The following is a 17,878-nucleotide window of genomic DNA, read 5'->3' as shown; positions in this document are numbered from 1 at the left end:
TGCATACAGTAACGACATGTTTAGATTTAATGGGATCTATACTATTATTTCATGCCTTTCAAATAGCCACTACTGGCTAACAAGCTAATACGTTTTTCAGTGTTGGCTGGATACAAAAGATGGTCATGGAAATACATTTATTTGTTGTTGGACATATTTCATTTACTGAATTGTGCTCAAGGTAAATACATATTTACCAGTTTGGCGAGATAATCAGTGCTACATACGTTTCAGTGAATATAGGACAGTGTTATTAGCATGAGTGTTGTTAGTTTTACAGATTCAGGAGGGTAACAAACACTGTACTTTAAATAACAGCATTAACACATTTAATGTTTGTTAGCCTGTGTGCTAATCATATGTTTGTAGTCGGTGAACTATTGGGATTGGGGGGATAATGGGTTCATATTATTGGATGGCAGCAGTGGATCTGACTCACCGGAGACATGTTGAGAACCAGCAAAGTGGAAACGGGAAGATTTGAGGAATTCTTTCACCATCCGTAAAGTGTTGCCCTGTCCCTACCCTTGCTCTCAAATCACTGACCTCTGACCCCTGCAGTGGTGCTTTCAGGGTCACCTGACCTGCTTTCCGCCGATTGTCTGGGTTTTTTCTCACCTGATTGTATCACTTCCTGTTGAGTATTAAAAACAGAAAAAGACGGTGGAGAAAAAAAAAAGACTGTTAATGCTGCTGATGATTTTATTTTCTGACTTTGTAAACTGTAAATTATATTTTAAAATTAATAAAATATTTTAAATGTTGATTGTCTATCAACTATACGTGGAACAGCTGGGCATGCTGCTCTCCTCCAGCATATTAAGATCTGTTAAATATATATATATATATTAGATAAACAGTATATAAAAACACCTGAATCAGTCTGTACACCCCCTGACTGGAAATAATCAATAACTGCAATTTAAAAGTCACACTGTTGTATTACAACCTTTTATTTAGCTTTCAGTCGGCTCCCAATCAGCAAGAAGGGGTCAAAATTGTCACATTTTAGGCGATTTCAAGTTGGAGAAGAACTCGTCCAGGATCTTCTCGATGTCATCTTCAGCGTAGTCTCGAACCACAAACGAGTCTCCGTCCTCGGCTCCCCGAATCATCGCCGACAGCCCTGCAATCACAAAGCAAATGAGACGGAATCCTTTATGTCTGGGCCTTTGATCTTTCCCAAACAGGAAGTGGCCTCACGTCTTCCCGACGGTCTGAAAAGGCAGAAAACCTTCTTCTTCATGTCCACGGCACGTCCCAGCTCATAGCCGACCCCGAGAGAAGGCTGGGTTACCTCGGCAACCACAACTGAACACACACACCCAAAGGTCAGAGGTCACCCCCGACCAGTGAACAGGACTCGTGAGAAAAGATCAATAGGCGCCGATACTTCACCATCGGACTGACGCAGCCAGTCCAGATCCCGGTCGTGAATGAATCGGTCCCCCCGGGCCTCGTGCTCTCCTGTCCAACCACAACACAGGCGTCACACACTCCTCTGTAGTACCGCAACACTCTCACTACACACTAGCACGTGCAGCACATTACTACGGTGATTAGAGCTCGAGCCGCACTGTGGACCAGGTGTGCTCTGACCTGCGTCCCCGAGCTCACGGTGGCTCACGTGCTCGGTGAGCACGGTGGCGAAGCTCTTCAGCTTGGTGACGATTCTCAGGTAAAGTTCGACGTCGTCTCTCCCGCCGCGGATGCTCCCGCAGAAGTACACCTTCATTCCGCTGGATCTGCGGGTCTTTCCCGCGCTCCCGGGCACGCGTCAGCGCGGTGACGTATCGGAGAGCGGAAGTAGCGCCCACGTTTATTTTTTATAGTATCAAAAGCTTTATTGAACATGTATGTTTTATAAACATATGGCAGGATTCGGCCTGTCGAGCGCAGGCTGTCCACGGTCAGGGCAGAAATAGAGGTTTTGTCTCCCACTTTGGTACTTTTATTTGAAAATTCTTGATCTGATAGTTTTTATTTAGGTCAAGCGTTATATATTTATGAGATCCTGATGTGGCGACTAATAAACCCTCCTAAAAATGATTCAGCTTGAGTTAGTGATCTTTGACAGCTTTATCAGTGTTTTTCAGCTTCAGTGAGTCTCCCATTGATCCCTGTAATTATTGATCTGTGAACACTGAACAGCAGGAATTCCAAAATATGACAACTTGGCCTAAAATAAAATGTGGGTGAGAATATTTGTGAGCGGTACTATAAGAACACCAGTTTTTATTGTGTACGGACATATTTGTTTACTGCATCACAACAAACATGTTTGTTCACAGGAAAGATCATCTCATATCATCGACAAATTATAAATACATGAAAGAAAAGAAGTAAAGGAGAAAAGTAATGGGATCAGACGGGACAGTTGACCATTGAAACAAAACTATGTCGCCCCCAGGAGACTCAGTGACTCCTCAACATCGCCCCCAGGCTTCTGGCTGTGGCGTTCAGAATCACTTCAGGCACATCTCTGGGCACACGCTGAATGGGAGCCATATTAGGTCCTTCTAAAGTGTCCAGTAGCCCTGAAAGCAGAGAGATGGGAAGAGTGAGAGTCAGACACACGATGACCATGAAAATAACCATGATGCTGGTGATGGCAAGCATCGGACCCTCGACGATCTTGTGGTAGGTGAAGTGCAGGTAGAGCAGGAACAGCATGTGCAGCAGAGCCAGAGTCCCGCAGAGCAACAGGCGAGGAGTCTGACCAACCGTGCGGGATAGTAGAACCGCCACCTGGTGGGGGATCAAATGCAACAGAGCACACATCAGCTGAGAGCGGAGGGGGCACAGGTTTGACGGGAAAACCAATCCTCACCATGCGCAGAGTGGAGAGTCCTCCCAGCAGCAGCCACAGAATGTAGAACAGGAAGTGGAAGTGGATGTTGTAGGTAACAAGCAGCACCACACAGTGACCAAACAGACCGTAACCCTGACCAAAGACAGGAAGTGATGTCTCAAACCTCCGCAGAATATTACGTCATTGCAAAACCAAAGCATTGAGAAATGTGGTCATGGAAACGCTGGAACACTGCACATGGTGTACTGTAGGTGCTGCGCTGCTACTGACCAGGAGAGACATCATCTGCAGCATTGTGATCTGAGCATTGACCAGATATGCCAGGAAGTAGATGAAAGAGGAAACTCCGAGCCAGTAACCAAAACAGGTTCCTATGGCTGTTCCCATCAGAGTCCCTTCCCTCTGTCACACACACAATTATACATTGAGGTTTTATTTTTTTTTTTACACTGTGTTTTGTTTCTGTGTGTCACAGTTTTCTCACTATAACAGTTCCTGATGTTTTCATTCCATGCAGGAGAATCGCCACCAGGTGAAAACCAGCATCAGAGGACCGTACAGCTCTCCTGCCACCTTCTGCAAGACAACACTCATGGTCAGAGCCCTGGACCACAGTCAAAACAGGAAGAAAACAAATCCCAGGTGGAAAAAAACAGGTCCTGGAACAAGGTTTGAGTATACCTGAGGAAAGTTGATCATGCGGACCGGAATCATGGACTCGATTAGCCTGATAGAAGACAGCATCTTTTAGCATCAAACACTTCGGGAGATGTGAAGCACCTGACTGAAAACGGGAATTCAGCCATCTTACCTGCTGCGGACCTGAACAGGCTCCACATCAAAATATGGTCTCAGGATGTCAATGTTGGCGTACAAGTTAAATGCTTTGGAGGCCTGACGCTTTCCCGCTTGCCACACCTGACCAGGTCAAGCAGATCATCCAATCAGAACATTTCCAGCCTGTATCACTCCATCACAACATCCCTCTCACCTCATCAGCAACCTGGCGTCCCAGCTGCCCCTTCAGCCCCTTCATTCCCAGGAATTCTCCATCCTCAGCTCCATCGTCCTCAGTGGCGGCGGCCTCTGCAGCAACCTCCTCCTCCTCCTTCATTCTCTGGTGAATCTCACCCATGTCCTCGAAGCTGGAACCTGACGTGTCATCCATGTTCTCCATGTCGATGACTGCAGCACCGCCTGCCTGTTAGTACATCCAGGTACTGCTTTAATACTGCACACTTAACCATGGACATAGCTACTCCTGCACATGCTACACTGCCACAGTGCCAAAGTGCTGTTGCTGCATGTAGCACAAAACACTAGTAAACAACCTAGCTGCTAAGAACTGGATGATTGAAAACCCTGTACTTTAACTAAGGTAATTAAAGAACAGCATATTACAGAGGTTATAGTCTCCAGGCTGCTGAAGATTTGAGATTTTTAATTTCATGTGCACGATAATGACAGCACCAAGATACCTAATTAGGTATTAACAAAAGCAAAGGGATGAAAGAAAGTGAGGCGTAAACAACAAGCATTGCATATCACTGTCATTCTCATGCTCACCAATGTGGACGGATAAGTGAAGAATTTATTAAAGGTGTTGATCCACTGTTTGGTTACAATTTAAACAGTTTTATTAGCATGTTCGCAGTAAGTTTAGCATATTAGCTTACCTGGACGAGGTTGTCTTCGAAGCCTCCCCATGGTTCCGTGTTCGTGTTGCGGGAGCCCGCAGACATTTTCGGCTCCACTCTTAATCTCTGTCCTTGTCCTGCCTTACGGTTTGCGTAGAAACTTTTTTATTATACTGAAAAATGGAAATATGAACCAAAACGTATCCAGACCCGAAGTGGGATCGTTAAAATCAACATTAGAAAACAAAAACACAGTCTTCCGCAGCTGCGTACAAAAACGCGTCGACGTCATCACGCTCGCTGTAGATATCGCGAGATGTTATGGATAGATGGATAGATGGATAGATGGATAGATACAGAATTTTGTCTTTAGTTTACTCAACTGAATGGAAACTTTTGTTTTGATCATAATTTTATTATGTGTGCCTTGAGTAGAAACTGTCCATATTATATCAAAACGAGTGTATTTTAACACATATTGATATATTTAAGACAACGTGATAAGGCTGCGTTCCTCTTAAACAAACAATAATCTCATTCCATGGCCGGATCTCGGGACAAGTTGTTCTCAGTTATCGCGAGACTTTGGTGCTGCACATTTTAACGAGCGATCGTGACTTTGATAGGTAACCGAGCCAGCTGGTAGGAACGCCGGTCCTAAGAGGCTTTAACTTCAGTCTGACGCCGAACGCGTTTGGATCATAGATGTCATCGAAGTCGAGAGTCCACGGTAAAGGTTCGCGGTGAGTTCAGCTGTGTGTCCTTTACAAACGCACCTTCATACATCGAAGTGTCCACGAAATTTGAAGCTAATGCTAGCTAGCTGTAAAGGCATTAGCTGCAGTGCGGCGGCCATGATTGCCCTTTTCCCGATCTTTGTTGACAATGCAGCTGTGCTTTTTGACAACGGTGCTGCCAGTAAGCAAAGTATCGAGACAACGTTCATACAAAATGAAGAGTTAGTTAGAGGTTTCTTTTTCTGTCCGCGTAGTTCTGTGGGATGTCATATTCCGACAGAAAACCAGTCACTCCAGATAATTACAAATTTCCATCGTTCAGGATTCAATATTGGGAATAACTTTAAATTACATGGCATTTTCCCGAGCTAATTTGCAGTGTCTTTAGAAGCTTCACACTGTCAACAAGATGAGGTTTGATTTTGTTTGTTTCTGTAGGAGTCGGGACTGAAATTGTTGAGCTCCTTGCATACAAGTTGGTGTTCCGTGAAAATAAAGATGTTTATTCTGCCCCAGTGTGCCCCGAGTTTATTATGACCTTTGAAATGTGGAGACATTAGCAGAAATTCATGGCGTTCTAAAGGAAGTTTGATAAACCGTCGCTTTTACTGCAGATTCGCGTTATCAAACGTTCCCCGGCCTGTCCGTTAATCACTAACAGACGGTACACGTGTGTGAGGCCTTGGAACGGGTCCCCCTGATTGGGCCCCCGCCCCGGAATAAGTGCCTACGTGCAGCCCGTCGGACTGTCATGGCGGAGCGTTTCCTCATTCCTCGGAACTTCCACACAAACGCGGAACAATAGTCGACTCGATGTGCTGACTTCGTCCTAATTCGCTGCTGAAACCGTGCGACTGGTGCCTGTTTTTTGATGCTGAGGTAGGATCAGCTGCCATCTACCACATGCGCTCGACGCCATTTCATCAATGAAAATGTTGCATTCGGCACAACACTGCAGAAGTCTGCTCATATTTAACTCTCCATGCTCTGCTGGTTTGCAATGTCTTGTGGCAACTCTCTGGACTTTGGCTTGAAAGCGGTTAAAGGAGTGCGACACGTCTTGTATTTGATTTCTGGCTTGAGGTTTTTCTGTCTGGGATTTGCACCTTCTCTCCAGTTTTCTCCTGGTGTTTGGTCTCACAGTACGAAAACATGAACTTTACGTTAAGTAGATCTTCATATTGCCCATCGGTGTGAGTATGTGGGCTCCAGTGTGTTAAACTTAGTTACAAAGTTTATGCACCATTACACAAACTTTTATTAATTTTAGTTTTTATTAATGTTAAGGTGGTTGATAATTGCTTAAAGACACGTCTGCATGTGTATTGTACCTATAATGTTGCATCATTTCCACTAACATGAGGGCAGCATCAACACACACCTTATCTGGGTCCACCAGCTGTTGTACCGCACCCTGAGGCCACGCCCACCGATGCCACCAGCTCCTTATCATATCAGAGCGTATGACGTAATGGCCATGCAACGATTCTTGCGTAATTGCAAATTATGTGATTTAAACAGTGATAAGATGACACTTTTAAATGATTGTATTAAATGTCTACAGTTTTGTTACTCCTGGCAAATCACCTGAAACACACACTACTAATAGTTCAGACTGTTATACTGAATTTCAGGTGTTCTGTTGTCCAGTTGTGTGTGTGTGTGAAAATACTTCAGTGTTGATCTCAGTCTTTGCTCATATATAAATGTTTTCTTGGCTTGATTAATTCCATCATTTTTATGGGACTCTCACTTTGATTTGATCAAGGATTTGGGTGCTCTCACTGTCAGGAATGGGGTGGAGCTTTAGCAGATGACCAGTGTTTGTGTTTGTTGTACCTTGACCTTTAGACTCATCCTGTGCTAGAAGGCATTGAACTGCTGCTGTTTTTCTTATTTTAACTCGGTGTTTTTTACCATTTTCCCTTCAGGATGCCAACAGCAGAGGCCGCAACGGGCACCTTGAAGGTGTGCCAGCAAGCCCAAGATCAGCTGCAGAATGCCATCAACACTGTGGTGAAGGCAGAGCAGCAGCTGAGGGAAAATACCCGAGAGGTGAGCAATGTTGCCCTCTTCTTGCACATTTGTCAAAACCTCCATATTTATTGTCAAATTCTTGAATATATCTAAGATCTACACCAATGGTCTGATCCAGCTACTGAAAAGTTAATAAATGTTTTTGAGTGTTCTTTGGGGGAAAGAAGACGAATTGAGCCGACGATCCACGGTGACACATTTAGTTTGTGTTTGTGTGTTGGTTGATAGTAGATGTCATGTTTTTGAGTGGCTGAGCCTCTTACCCACCAGTTGGCAGCAGTCTGATCTTTTACTGATCTCCTTTATGTGAGGTCATCACACATCTGTCTGCAAGGTCAACCTATTGCCTGGGCCTCTACCTGCGGTATCTATGGCACCTAAGGCTCACTTCATCAGCATGTTTTGTCAGAGTTGTGAGCACGTGGTTGTTTGAATCTTCATGTGACAGTGAGCAGATGTGGGCAGAAGTCCGCATATAAAGCTATAAACTCTGATCCGTGTGTGTTCTCTTAAGGTTAAATTGCACCAGTGTTTTTGTTTGTCTGTTCACTGACTGTAAAGAACATTTTAATGTTTTATAAGTGTAATGGTCACATAGTTGGAGGTATTCTTGACGTCCTGCTTGTATTTATGTAAACCTGTCTCACTTGTGTGCCTCAGGTGCGCCTGCAGTTGCAGAGCTGCGTGAGTCGTCAGCAGGAGGCTCTGCGCTGCAGAGAGGTTTGGCTGCTGGGTCAGATTGAACTAATAGAGCAGCTGAAGACTGAAACTCTCCAGCAGCAGTTGCACCAACTACACTGGGTCAGTCAGTGTCTTTGCTGTTGGACCGTCTTTTCTTTAATCTATTCTTTCTTTAATCTACTCTTGTTTAACTGCTAATCTCTGCTTTTATAGTTGAATAGAAATTCCTGCAAAATAACATTACACTCCATGATGTGAAGACCATGTAATTACTGTAATGTTCTTAATGATTGTGATCTGAGATATTTAAGTTTTTTTGCCATTGCTTACTGATGTTGTTCTTGCTGCCGTTTAATTTCAGACAGAATTAAATGAATTCTCGTGTGTTTTAGCTGCGCGGTCAGTTTGATGTCATCGCACATCAGCTGCAAAACAACAACAGCAACGACCTGAGCAACCAGCTGACCTGCTGTCTGGAGAAGTAAGCACACACACACACACACACACACACAAACCAGTGTGGTGACTGGTTTTCTGTTGTCTTATCAGTCTGCACACTGAAGGTTATACATATATGCTGTACAAATTCTCAACTAACACACATGAATCGGCACAAATGCTTCCTGTGCAGAACCTGACGCAGCAGATCTGTTACAGGAAAAGACCATGAACCTGAACCTTTGTTTACTCCTCCTGTATGTGCAGGTTGTCCTCTCTCAACATGACACCTGAAGAGACGCCCGACCTTCATTTCCTTGCTGACAGCCGCTCTCTGAAACAGGCTATCACTTCTTTTGGCTGCATCTCCGCTCAGGTAATGTGCAGGCAGGTCTGTTGGCTGGCAGATGTTTGGGCTTGATACCTTTGGTGAGGTGTTTACTGGACTGTCTGTCTGCAGCTTATTGAGGGTGTGTCCTCTCCAAACTCCGGCCACCAGCCAAGCCAGAGTTGTCCTGTTGCTGCAAAAATACAGGTAACCGATCCCTTTGCTTGTCTGGCTGCTGGATGTCTGAAAACTCATTGCCTCTGATTATAAAAAGATTTTCAGTGGTTTGTTGACCCTTTGGTGTTGTTGTTCATGTTTGTTCAGAAGATGGAGGATGGAACTCTGAAGCAGTGGCTGCTGGGATCTCGTCCAGCCAGCAGTCCTGAAACTGGATTTCAGGCCAGTAGCAAGACTGAGGACTGGCTGTTTTCCCCAAATGAGAAGCAGGTGACACACTAATTTAAACTTTGAGAGTTTTTAAAGAATTATTAGGTTTGACTCACAGAATATGGTGAATTAAGGGGTTTAAACAGCAACAAATCAGATGTCATTTTACTTGGAACTGAAAATTAAATGCTGATTATTTATGATGATTTTTAAGTGTAAAAACTAGATGGATCTTTTTGGGGATCTCTGTTGTGCAGTTTCATTAAAAGTTGGCCAGCAGTTTCATGTTTCAACTTCATCTTCAATAAATATAGAACATTTAAAAGTTTAACTTAATGATTCATTAACCCGACTTTCTGTTTATCTGCTGCAGACTTTCTGTCCAGTTGTGGCCTCAGACTTCATGAAGACCTGGGGTCAGCTTAAGGACCTGGAGATGTGGCTCCAGAAAGATCAACCTCTAGTAACCAGGATGCGCACCAGCAGCAACTGTAGCTCCTCCTTCTCCATTGAAAACATTGATGAATCAGAGTTCGCCATTGCCCACGAGGAGGATGACCTCGATGACTGGCTTGTCTCTCCGTCCACTGCTGCCATGGAGACCATGTCAGATGTAGAGCGTTGGCACCAAGTGTTTAAGCCATTTGAAGACAGCTGGTCTTTCAGTGATTGGCTCGTGGGGTCAGAACACCCCACCGCTGATTGCTCCTCCTGCCGCCAGACCACCAATGCTCTGGAGATTGAGAACCTGGGCCAGCTCAAGTGCCTGAAGACCTCGCCCAGCCCTGGCCCCACCTCCTCAGAAGCCCTGGAGGCATGGCTGCAGCAGGTAGTGCCAGTGCAGCAGAACTGCAGGGCCAACGAGGTGTGCTCGAGCTACGCTGACTGCGTCTGTGACCAGAACTGTGGGAAAGATGCGCTCAACCTCTGGCTGCTACACCAAGATGGCCGGGACAAGAATGGAGTCCCCGTTGCCAACAAATGTCCACCCATTGCAACAAACGCCCCACCCGCAGACAAGAATGTCCCACCAACAGACAAGAATGTCCCACCCGCAGACAAGAATGTCCCACAGAACCTGCAGCACCGGGAGAAGGAGCAGAAGGTGTGTGATCGTAGCAATGTGTAAGCAGTATTTTTCTGATGCTTTGTCATTTTTTCTAGTTGTAACCTTATCTCTCCTCTCAGGTTAAAGCCATCCTGGAGGCGTGGCTCCAGCCAAGTAGCTCCTCGTGCAAAAGTAGCTTCTCCCTTTCTGATTGGGTGCTGCCAGAACAGGAGAAGGCCAGTCGAGAGGAAAGCAGCACCATCTCTTCTGTGTTCCAGACCCCTTTAGAAACAGAACATTGGGTCTTCCCAGGCAAAACTGCACATCAGCCTCACCAACCAGCAGAAGATGACAAATGGCTGCTGAAAAAAAGGAGTCGAGCTCAGGTAAGTCGCAGCCTCTTATCACTTTATTTACTTGCTATTTTGTTACAACACTGAACTTGTACTTCCTGTTTATGTTTTGTTGATTATGACACTGTATCCTATGTTTAGGAGTGTTTGGTCCTGCCCATAGTGTGTGACCTTTTCTCTTGCATGAAGCTTAGTGGAGATAAAGAGAAATGGCTGCACAGAGGAGCTGAACCGGTGGGTCACTTGATCTTCTCTTAAAAATAAGTTTTGGTTCACCTGTAAGAACTGCACAGTTTTCACAGCTTTGACTTGCTTAATGTTAACCTGATTCTCTCTCTGGTTTATCCAGATGTGTCCATGATGATGATGATGCTTTCTTCCCTTCTTTGGAGTCACTTTATTGCTGATCAGCGCACACGATTGCAAGAATCTTTTGCCGCCTTCTTTGGACGTGACCAGATTAATCTTCTCTCTAACCCAGTTAGGACTAGGGATACTAAACAGTGTGGGACTGGTGAATGGCTGTAGTTTTTTAAAAGATTCCATTATGATGCATATTGTGGTGGAACCCGTCCCTGAAGACATGTCAGCTGATCTTGGCAGGGTGAGAGTGGCAGTCTGTGTGGATAGGGTGATGTTAAAGGGGTGGTGTCAGATATTATGGGTGGATTTACAGAGAGCCTTTATTTTAATTAGCCTATTTTAACAACGCTCTTTTAATGACATTTTCCACTTAAGCTTATTATTTTTCCTGTGCTTTTGCTGATGAATGGTCTAGATTGCAGGCTGCTTACATCATTTCCTGAGTCCGTCTGTCATCTGTTTTACTTGGTTGGTAGCATAAGTGTGTGAGCAAAAGGCTTTTTGTGCCCTTTGCTCTGTCCCGCAGGCACTTGTTTTATGAATTTCTGCTGCACTATCTGGTGCAGTTTAGGTCACAAAGTTGGTCATAGTGAATTTTAAAGTTCCAAAATAATTCTTTGTTTTTCATGTGTGGAAGCAGCCTGCAGAGTCACAATACTTTAAAGTCAGCAGTAATCACTGCATTATATTGAAGCTGTGATGTCTAATAATCTACTCTATTGTGATTCACAATATAATAAAAATGCTGACATCATCACTGATGTGTCCCTTTCAGCAGAAGTATACATTAACACAAATATGGAATATAAACCATATTATGCTCTAATTTTATCAGTTTACATGCATAAAATTAATCAGTATTTTTCAAACACTTTAAGATGCATTCATTTTTAATACGTGTATAAATACATTTGTATTGTACTGCATAGACTGAACGGCGACCCCTGCTGGTTCCAAGACTACTTCTGATCTTTTGCGCTGAAATGGCAATACTATTAAATTTTTCCTTTTATTGGATTTTTCGGGCCCCCCCCCCCCCCCCCCCCCCGCTAACGTTCCCGTCTTAAATCAACCAAAACCCTGATAATAAAATGAAAACGACTAAAGAGTTAATAAAGCCCTCATATCGCGAGGGTTTTACATGTTTCAGTTATGTCGTATCACAAGTCTCTGTAATCTTGTAACTCATATCTTACATGTCCAATGATAAGGACGTGCAGTGTGAATATATAACAAATTATCAAATAAGAGGAGGAGACTCGAGGTCAGACGTCGGTTCTTTGTAAATAAGTCTTGAATGTGAGTGAAGCGACATTAAACAATCAAAATCAAACTAAGTTATCAAAGCTGCCAGATAATTTACAATTACACATCTTGCCTACTAATAAATGTATTGACTAACCCGTTTATTTTAACATTGTGCCGGCTACTCTTAATTGTCATTATTTAGCGACTTGGTAGGGTAAACTCAGTGAGAACGTTAGTTTGTATTATACATTTCCTAAAGGTGTATCTATATATTGGAGTATTTTTAGTAAAAGTCTAGGTATTGTAACCAAATGGGGCTGCTCTTCGCTCTGCCGCTTTACGACACTTCACGACATTTAGTCACAAGTTGGAAGTTTCCCCCTCCAGCCAATCAGAGGGCCGACACCGAGGGACCTGCGCACCAGCCTGACCAATCACAGAGCGCGTACAGTCGACGCTCTGCCGCTCATTGCCGCCCCGCGTCAGCAACTCGGCGTTGTATCCGACAGCCAGACGCTGTTCCCGGCCTGGGATGTGACTCTAGGGCCGCACGGAAAACTCAGACGAACCACAGAGACCAGAGTGTAACCAAAGAGCAAGAAAATCGATCCGGGTGGAATCGTAAGTGCCCGCGTTTAGGTTCAGCTCCGTTTTGACCGGTAAAAAGAGCAAAAGCGCGGACACACGGTGTGTGTATGTGTGCGCTCGCTGTCTCGCGCGCGTGTGTATCCGGATGGAAATCTGCAGACTCGATGATCAGCTGGAGCCACATCAGCTGCAAAGAGAAAAAAGATACCGCAATAAATTCGGAACAAAGCAGGAAGAGGCGAATTATTCGGAGGATCCGCTGCACCACCTCCCTCTGCACCACCTCCCATTCCCCCCCACCACAAATATTTCCTTCTGTTCAATCGTTTATTTTAATCATCGATAATTGTGCTCCTCCTTGCTATGCTTTTCTTTTCTTGTTAACTAATGTCACATTCAAACAGAAGCCGATTATATCTTACAAATGCTGTAATATCTCGGTTTCAATTGTTGACAGACGGTATCCGTGAGGCAGAAACATGATAGCTCGAATTCCTAATATTAAGATAAAATTCTGCCTGTAGCGTAGACCCTTTTCAGCATTAACACCAGGAAGAGACGTCATTATTTAGCCCAACATCACTGCAGCAGTGAATGGAATCAACATTTGTGATTGGGCCTCAAATTCATTATTCTATATCGTAAATTTATGCTTTGGAAATTGTACGTTCAATTCTGTCGGTTATTATAATCGCACTTCATTTTGAATAAACAACTATATTTAGTGATGAGACTTTTTTTTTTTTAACTTCCAGTGTTTTATTTTGAAAACACCTTAGGAGCACTTCCGTTTACCTAACGTTTAATCCTTTCCCATGATGCTTTGTGTCCACATCCACTGCTTCCTGTTTATTGTGACCGTGTCCACCGGTGCAATTTTAACATTTTACACCGCAGAGCCCCCATCAAAATTCTGGTGAGTAGCGGAATCCGAACCAGGGTGTCCGTCTGGTCCTACTCGCGTCGTGTGTGCCGCGCTGTGTTCCTTTCATTTGGGCCTTTATTGCCAGTTTCATCCGCTCCTTCCTCATCACTGACCGAGCCCCGTAACTCCATTCACAAAGTGCACATTTAACAAATACACGCTTTATAGAGCTCATTAAACGATTTGGCAATAAATTATGGCGTTTGACGTCACAAAAGTGTTTTGAGTGATATTCGGGAGATAGGGCAGCAAATAAAGAAAAAAAACGTCTTGGGGGAGGGAAAATTAAGAAAACCAACATTATTTCGCTACTTAATGTATATATCCTAATTTTTTTTAAAAAAAACTGATTCAACCGTGAGCCGAACTCGAACTTCTCTCTGATGCCTCCGTTTGACACGCGGAATCCATTTTATTGGTCCAAATCCAGTCCCGTGATGACGGGCGAGCTCCAGCAGCTCGTGTGACGTCACTGGTCCTGTGTGTTCCGTGGACGCGAATGACGACACTGATTTTCTCACGTTTGCTTTCAGAGGAATTAACAAATGTATTGTCAGGCGTTTCCTCGTGGATGAATCTGATGACAATTTAAAAGTTTGTCTATTGGCACTCCTGTTTTATTAGAATATTTGTCCCGCCCATAAAATCCACAGCGATTGAAAAGAGTGATTCGAATGAAGCGTGCTGTTAACTGTCTTTCAGAGCTGTACCTGCTCTCAGTCAGGATGGAGGACGTGGAGACGGAGCTAGCGGTCACTGAAACAGATGCTCTGGGTGCTGACTTCATCACAGTGGAGTTGGACACACAACCCATCGAGTATGTGGTCAAGTGGGCCGATGTTGGATCCAAATTCACTATTTCCTGCGTGAAGAAGGACTCCGACGACCCGGCAGACCTAACTGCTGACCAGCTGAAGATCGAGGCGGACGAGGCGTTTTTTGCACCCTATGAAGAAGTCTACCCCTGCGAGGTGACCGAGCAAAGCGTGGAGATCAAGACGGACTCGGACGAGGAAGAAGTGGACGAGCAAGAGGTGCTGGTGGAGGCGGGGAGCAGCCAGCTGGACGGCGACATGGACTCGGACCAGGCCGACTATGAGCCAGACGAGCGCCAGTACCGCTGCAGCTACTGCGGGAAGTGTTACAGCCACGCTTCCAGCCTGTACCGCCACCAGCAGACGCACAGTGGTAAAAGCAGCGGACTGGCTCAGCCCAAGCAGGCGCTGGAGTCAACACCTCAGGAGATGCGCTACACATGCCCTCACTGCGGCATGAGCTTCAAGGGAAGCAGGTGCGTGTGTGTTGCGTACGTGTGTGTTGCGTACGTGTGTGTTGCGTACGTGTGTGTTGGGTAGACCTGGAACAAAACCAGCCTCATCCCTGTCTTAGCTTTAAACCCATTGTCAGGATTGAAGCTTTAGCTCTGATAGCGCAGGATGTTTCCTCCATAGATCTAAATATATATATATATATATATATATATATATATCTCCTGTGTATGATCACAGGACTTGATTGGTCAGTCTGAGAAAGCAGAGACATTTACTTAAAGCGGCATAGTGAAAAGTAAAGAATTAGAATTTTCACTTAGCTGCTGAAAATAAAAATGTAAAAAAAGGCCAACTAGCTTCATCAGATGGTTGCTCTCCATTGATGCTATTGCAGAGGGAACATTGGTCGGTTGAGAGACTTTAATGATATGGATCTCATGAAATTGTGACTGATTAAATGAGCTGTTGTCCGCTGGCGTGGACGTTCAGAGGGGTGTAACGGGTGTGTGAGATGTTTGCATATGTCCTGCTGAAGACTGACAGACCTGTTTCAGGCTGCAACCAGAGCCACGTTTTTTTATGGACGGTGTGTTTGTGTGCAGGATGCTGGGAAGTCACCTGCGGCTGCACGGGAAGCGTCGCATCCACCCGTGCAACATCTGCGGTAAAGAGTTTAACCACAGCTCCAGCCTGTCTCGCCACCGCCTCATCCACAAGAAGGGGAAAGGTCTCTCCAAAGATGCTGCCCTGGGCGGCAACATGGCCGCCCTCCGTGACTCGCTGAAGGTCACGGGGAAGAACAAGAAAAGCAAGAGGCAGCAGGCGATGCTGCCGCAGCACGCCACCACCGCCATCATGCAGAGCGTGGGCGGCGACAAGTTCTACGCGTGCCCACAGTGTGACATGAGCTTCAGGACGTCGACGCAGCTGTCCAAACATCAGGTGACCCACGTTAAGGAGCTGCTGGACAACTACACACCTGGAAAGGAGAACCTGGCCCAGTCCTCATCAGACCTCAAGATCCGCATCAAGCTCTACTCCAATGATAAACCCAGCTCCTACGCTCTGTGCAAGAAGAATCGCCGCCGCCGCGGGGGCCGCCCCGGCAAACGCAGCGTCTCCATCGCCGAGGACGACGAGGACGAGGAGGGAGGAGGAACGGGAAGAGGAATGGCTAACCGCCATGGGTGTGGCCAGTGTGGGAAGCACTTCAGCCACGCCTCCAGCCTGGCTCGCCACCAGCAGATCCACAGGAGCGTGGACGGCTGTGGTGGTGGGCGGGGCAAGACGCAGCAGCACCACAAGCACGGTCACGCAAAGTCCAGACTCCCTGGTGCCAAGACCAAGACCTACACTTGTTCAGCCTGCAATAAAACCTTCATGCATTCATCCAGCTTCTCCCGCCACAAGAAGGCCCACATGGATGAGGAGCAGCGCGCCAAGGCCACCATCAAACATCACAAGAGGGATGACCTGGACGAGACCGCTCCGCTTGAGTCCGACTCGGAGTGAAGCCGGACCTGCTTTGGACTGATTCTGGACCTGGGTCGCATCTGAATCAGCACTGACTGTTTCAGGACCAGTTATAGATGGATGATAGATCCAGGCGTCCGGAACTGAACTGGTGTAGATAGCAGCACGACATCCATATATGGTGGTATGGCGGGACATATGTTCAGATCCATATATGGTCATAACAGAGCGTCAGCTGATCGCTCTAGGATGATTGAAATATTAACCTGGAGCCCCGCCCATTGCCCTTCCTACCTGTCTGCATGGTTGAATGCAGGCACTGTTCCTTTGTTCTGCCCTTTCTAAACCCTATTTCCCATCAGCCCCAGCGATGAGCTGGCGGCCGCATCCACCTTCTTTCACACAGCTTTCAGTCAGCACAGAGAGCATTGTGGGAAACCGAGTAGTCACAGAAGCTTGAGTTCAGCTGCAGAGGTTTATTAACAACAAAACGTTCACGTGTGATACATTTCAAACCAACCACGCCCCTTTTTCTAATCGCACACGGTTCGATCAAGCGTTGCCGAACGAGTCGCACGATGCAAATGTTTCACGGGTTAAATTGCATCCGAAAACGGTCACATTGCTGTCAGAGTAACTAGTCGTCGTTGCAGTTAATTCTCCACTTTCGCATTTGGTTTTGCTTCCAATCATGATGACCTTTGTCTTGCCCAGGCCTCGCTGCATCTGGGAGTCGCTCTCCTCTGGCATCAGCCCTGGTTTCGAGCGGTTTGGCTCCTGGTGCGGCGGTTGGCGTGGTTACCTGTTTGTTCGTGCAGTGGGAGCAGACAAGCTGTTGGGTCGGAGAGTCGCTCCGTGGCACTGTTTGCATGAAGACTCGTTCGTCAGGTTTCTTGTTTTTCAGCTCCACGTGGACAAAGTTCTGCACTACATATTTATCAATTAATATAGCAAACGTGATATGATGGCGCCACCTTCAGCAATAGCATCGTCACTTCACCAGACCGGAAGCACACGGACTACAACCAGTTGCTCAAAGTAAAATAATGTTCATTGTAAAATATTAAACTTGATTATTGGCTAACAAGTTTCTAAATAAAGGAGTGGAAGGACATCTTCCCCTCGACAGAAGAGCAGCATCGTTCCTGCCCTCTCCCTCCACTTCCTGTTTCCTGCTTGTAAAGCCGTGTGACGGCAGCAAAACACTTTGAGTTTGTGACTTTTACTGTGTGAATCGGATCTGATTTAATTTAATGGTGACATATTTATAAATGTGTATAGGTGGCGCTATTGAGCTCCCGTAGTAAATTTAAAAACAAAAAAAAAAGCTCCTCCTGCTCTTCCTTTTTGTGTTTTGAGTTTCAGCTGCTGTTCTCCACTTTCTGTCTACAGTTTGGTTCCTCCCATGTTGTGTTGATTCTCTTTGGTTCTCCAGCTGCAGTTAAGAACGTTGTATCGTGTTTGAATAGAATAAACAGTTAAAATGTTCAGTCTTGCATTTTGTAATAAACCTTTAAAATGTTTTCTGTCTGTCTGGTTATTGAATCAGATT

The 17,878-nt window shown here is 45.5% G+C and overlaps 4 protein-coding genes across 11 annotated transcripts; 2 read left to right on the top strand and 2 right to left on the bottom strand.

Annotated features, from left to right (window-relative positions):
- Positions 1-118: 118 nt before the first annotated feature.
- Positions 119-1,809, bottom strand: dnph1 (2'-deoxynucleoside 5'-phosphate N-hydrolase 1). Of its 2 annotated transcripts, XR_008952632.1 has the most exons (5): positions 1,600-1,809; positions 1,399-1,467; positions 1,204-1,311; positions 950-1,126; positions 119-634 (listed from the first exon to the last, which is right to left on the bottom strand). XR_008952632.1 is itself a non-coding variant. In XM_057047205.1 (4 exons), exons 1-4 carry the CDS (start codon positions 1,733-1,735, stop codon positions 1,002-1,004), a joined length of 438 nt encoding a protein of 145 aa, XP_056903185.1. In that variant the 5' UTR covers positions 1,736-1,809; the 3' UTR covers positions 938-1,001. The 2 variants fall into 2 exon arrangements, 1 of the variants encoding a protein (XP_056903185.1); XM_057047205.1 differs by lacking the exon at positions 119-634 and having other exon boundaries at positions 938-1,126.
- Positions 1,810-2,204: 395 nt separating this feature from the next.
- yipf3 (Yip1 domain family, member 3) lies at positions 2,205-4,754 on the bottom strand. The gene is given in 10 exon segments (XM_057047204.1): positions 2,205-2,537; positions 2,625-2,748; positions 2,831-2,944; positions 3,083-3,214; positions 3,297-3,343; positions 3,346-3,388; positions 3,494-3,539; positions 3,624-3,730; positions 3,804-4,013; positions 4,489-4,754. Coding segments are annotated over 10 exon segments (1,011 nt in total). The 5' UTR covers positions 4,555-4,754; the 3' UTR covers positions 2,205-2,415.
- A 279-nt stretch (positions 4,755-5,033) lies between these two features.
- Positions 5,034-11,578, top strand: ncoa4 (nuclear receptor coactivator 4). Of its 6 annotated transcripts, none has more exons than XM_057047136.1 (11): positions 5,034-5,192; positions 7,118-7,241; positions 7,884-8,024; positions 8,297-8,385; positions 8,610-8,718; positions 8,803-8,877; positions 8,998-9,117; positions 9,431-10,162; positions 10,246-10,491; positions 10,600-10,692; positions 10,808-11,578. In XM_057047136.1, the coding sequence occupies exons 1-11, from the start codon at positions 5,155-5,157 to the stop codon at positions 10,817-10,819; spliced, it is 1,779 nt and encodes a 592-aa protein (XP_056903116.1). In that variant the 5' UTR covers positions 5,034-5,154; the 3' UTR covers positions 10,820-11,578. The 6 variants fall into 6 exon arrangements, with proteins under 6 accessions (XP_056903116.1, XP_056903115.1, XP_056903119.1 ...); XM_057047135.1 differs by having other exon boundaries at positions 8,995-9,117; XM_057047139.1 differs by having other exon boundaries at positions 5,076-5,185; positions 8,995-9,117.
- A 787-nt stretch (positions 11,579-12,365) lies between these two features.
- Positions 12,366-17,849, top strand: LOC130533589 (zinc finger protein 135). Of its 2 annotated transcripts, none has more exons than XM_057047133.1 (3): positions 12,366-12,690; positions 14,285-14,873; positions 15,456-17,849. In XM_057047133.1, exons 1-3 carry the CDS (start codon positions 12,381-12,383, stop codon positions 16,363-16,365), a joined length of 1,809 nt encoding a protein of 602 aa, XP_056903113.1. In that variant the 5' UTR covers positions 12,366-12,380; the 3' UTR covers positions 16,366-17,849. The 2 variants fall into 2 exon arrangements, with proteins under 2 accessions (XP_056903113.1, XP_056903114.1); XM_057047134.1 differs by lacking the exon at positions 12,366-12,690 and adding an exon at positions 13,430-13,573.
- The last annotated feature ends 29 nt before the right edge of the window (positions 17,850-17,878 follow it).

This window comes from Takifugu flavidus, chromosome 11, assembly GCF_003711565.1.
Source record: "Takifugu flavidus isolate HTHZ2018 chromosome 11, ASM371156v2, whole genome shotgun sequence".
Classification (NCBI taxonomy): Eukaryota; Metazoa; Chordata; class Actinopteri; order Tetraodontiformes; family Tetraodontidae; genus Takifugu; species Takifugu flavidus.
Note: the sequence above shows the minus strand (reverse complement) of the source record. Positions and strands in the feature narration are given on the sequence as shown.

Coding starts and splice junctions, on each gene's coding strand:
- dnph1 (XM_057047205.1), bottom strand. CDS start 1,735: ATGAAGGTGTACTTCTGCGGGAGCATCCGCGGCGGGAGAGACGACGTC. Junction 1,468..1,599: donor CCGTGAGCTCGGGGACGCAG/GTCAGAGCACAC, acceptor GTGGTTGGACAG/GAGAGCACGAGGCCCGGGGG. Junction 1,312..1,398: donor CTGGCTGCGTCAGTCCGATG/GTGAAGTATCGG, acceptor GTGTGTGTTCAG/TTGTGGTTGCCGAGGTAACC.
- ncoa4 (XM_057047135.1), top strand. CDS start 5,155: ATGTCATCGAAGTCGAGAGTCCACGGTAAAGGTTCGCG. Junction 7,242..7,883: donor TGAGGGAAAATACCCGAGAG/GTGAGCAATGTT, acceptor TGTGTGCCTCAG/GTGCGCCTGCAGTTGCAGAG. Junction 8,878..8,994: donor CTGTTGCTGCAAAAATACAG/GTAACCGATCCC, acceptor ATGTTTGTTCAG/AAGATGGAGGATGGAACTCT.
- LOC130533589 (XM_057047133.1), top strand. CDS start 12,381: ATGGGGCTGCTCTTCGCTCTGCCGCTTTACGACACTTCACGACATTTA. Junction 12,691..14,284: donor AAATCGATCCGGGTGGAATC/GTAAGTGCCCGC, acceptor ACTGTCTTTCAG/AGCTGTACCTGCTCTCAGTC. Junction 14,874..15,455: donor ATGAGCTTCAAGGGAAGCAG/GTGCGTGTGTGT, acceptor GTTTGTGTGCAG/GATGCTGGGAAGTCACCTGC.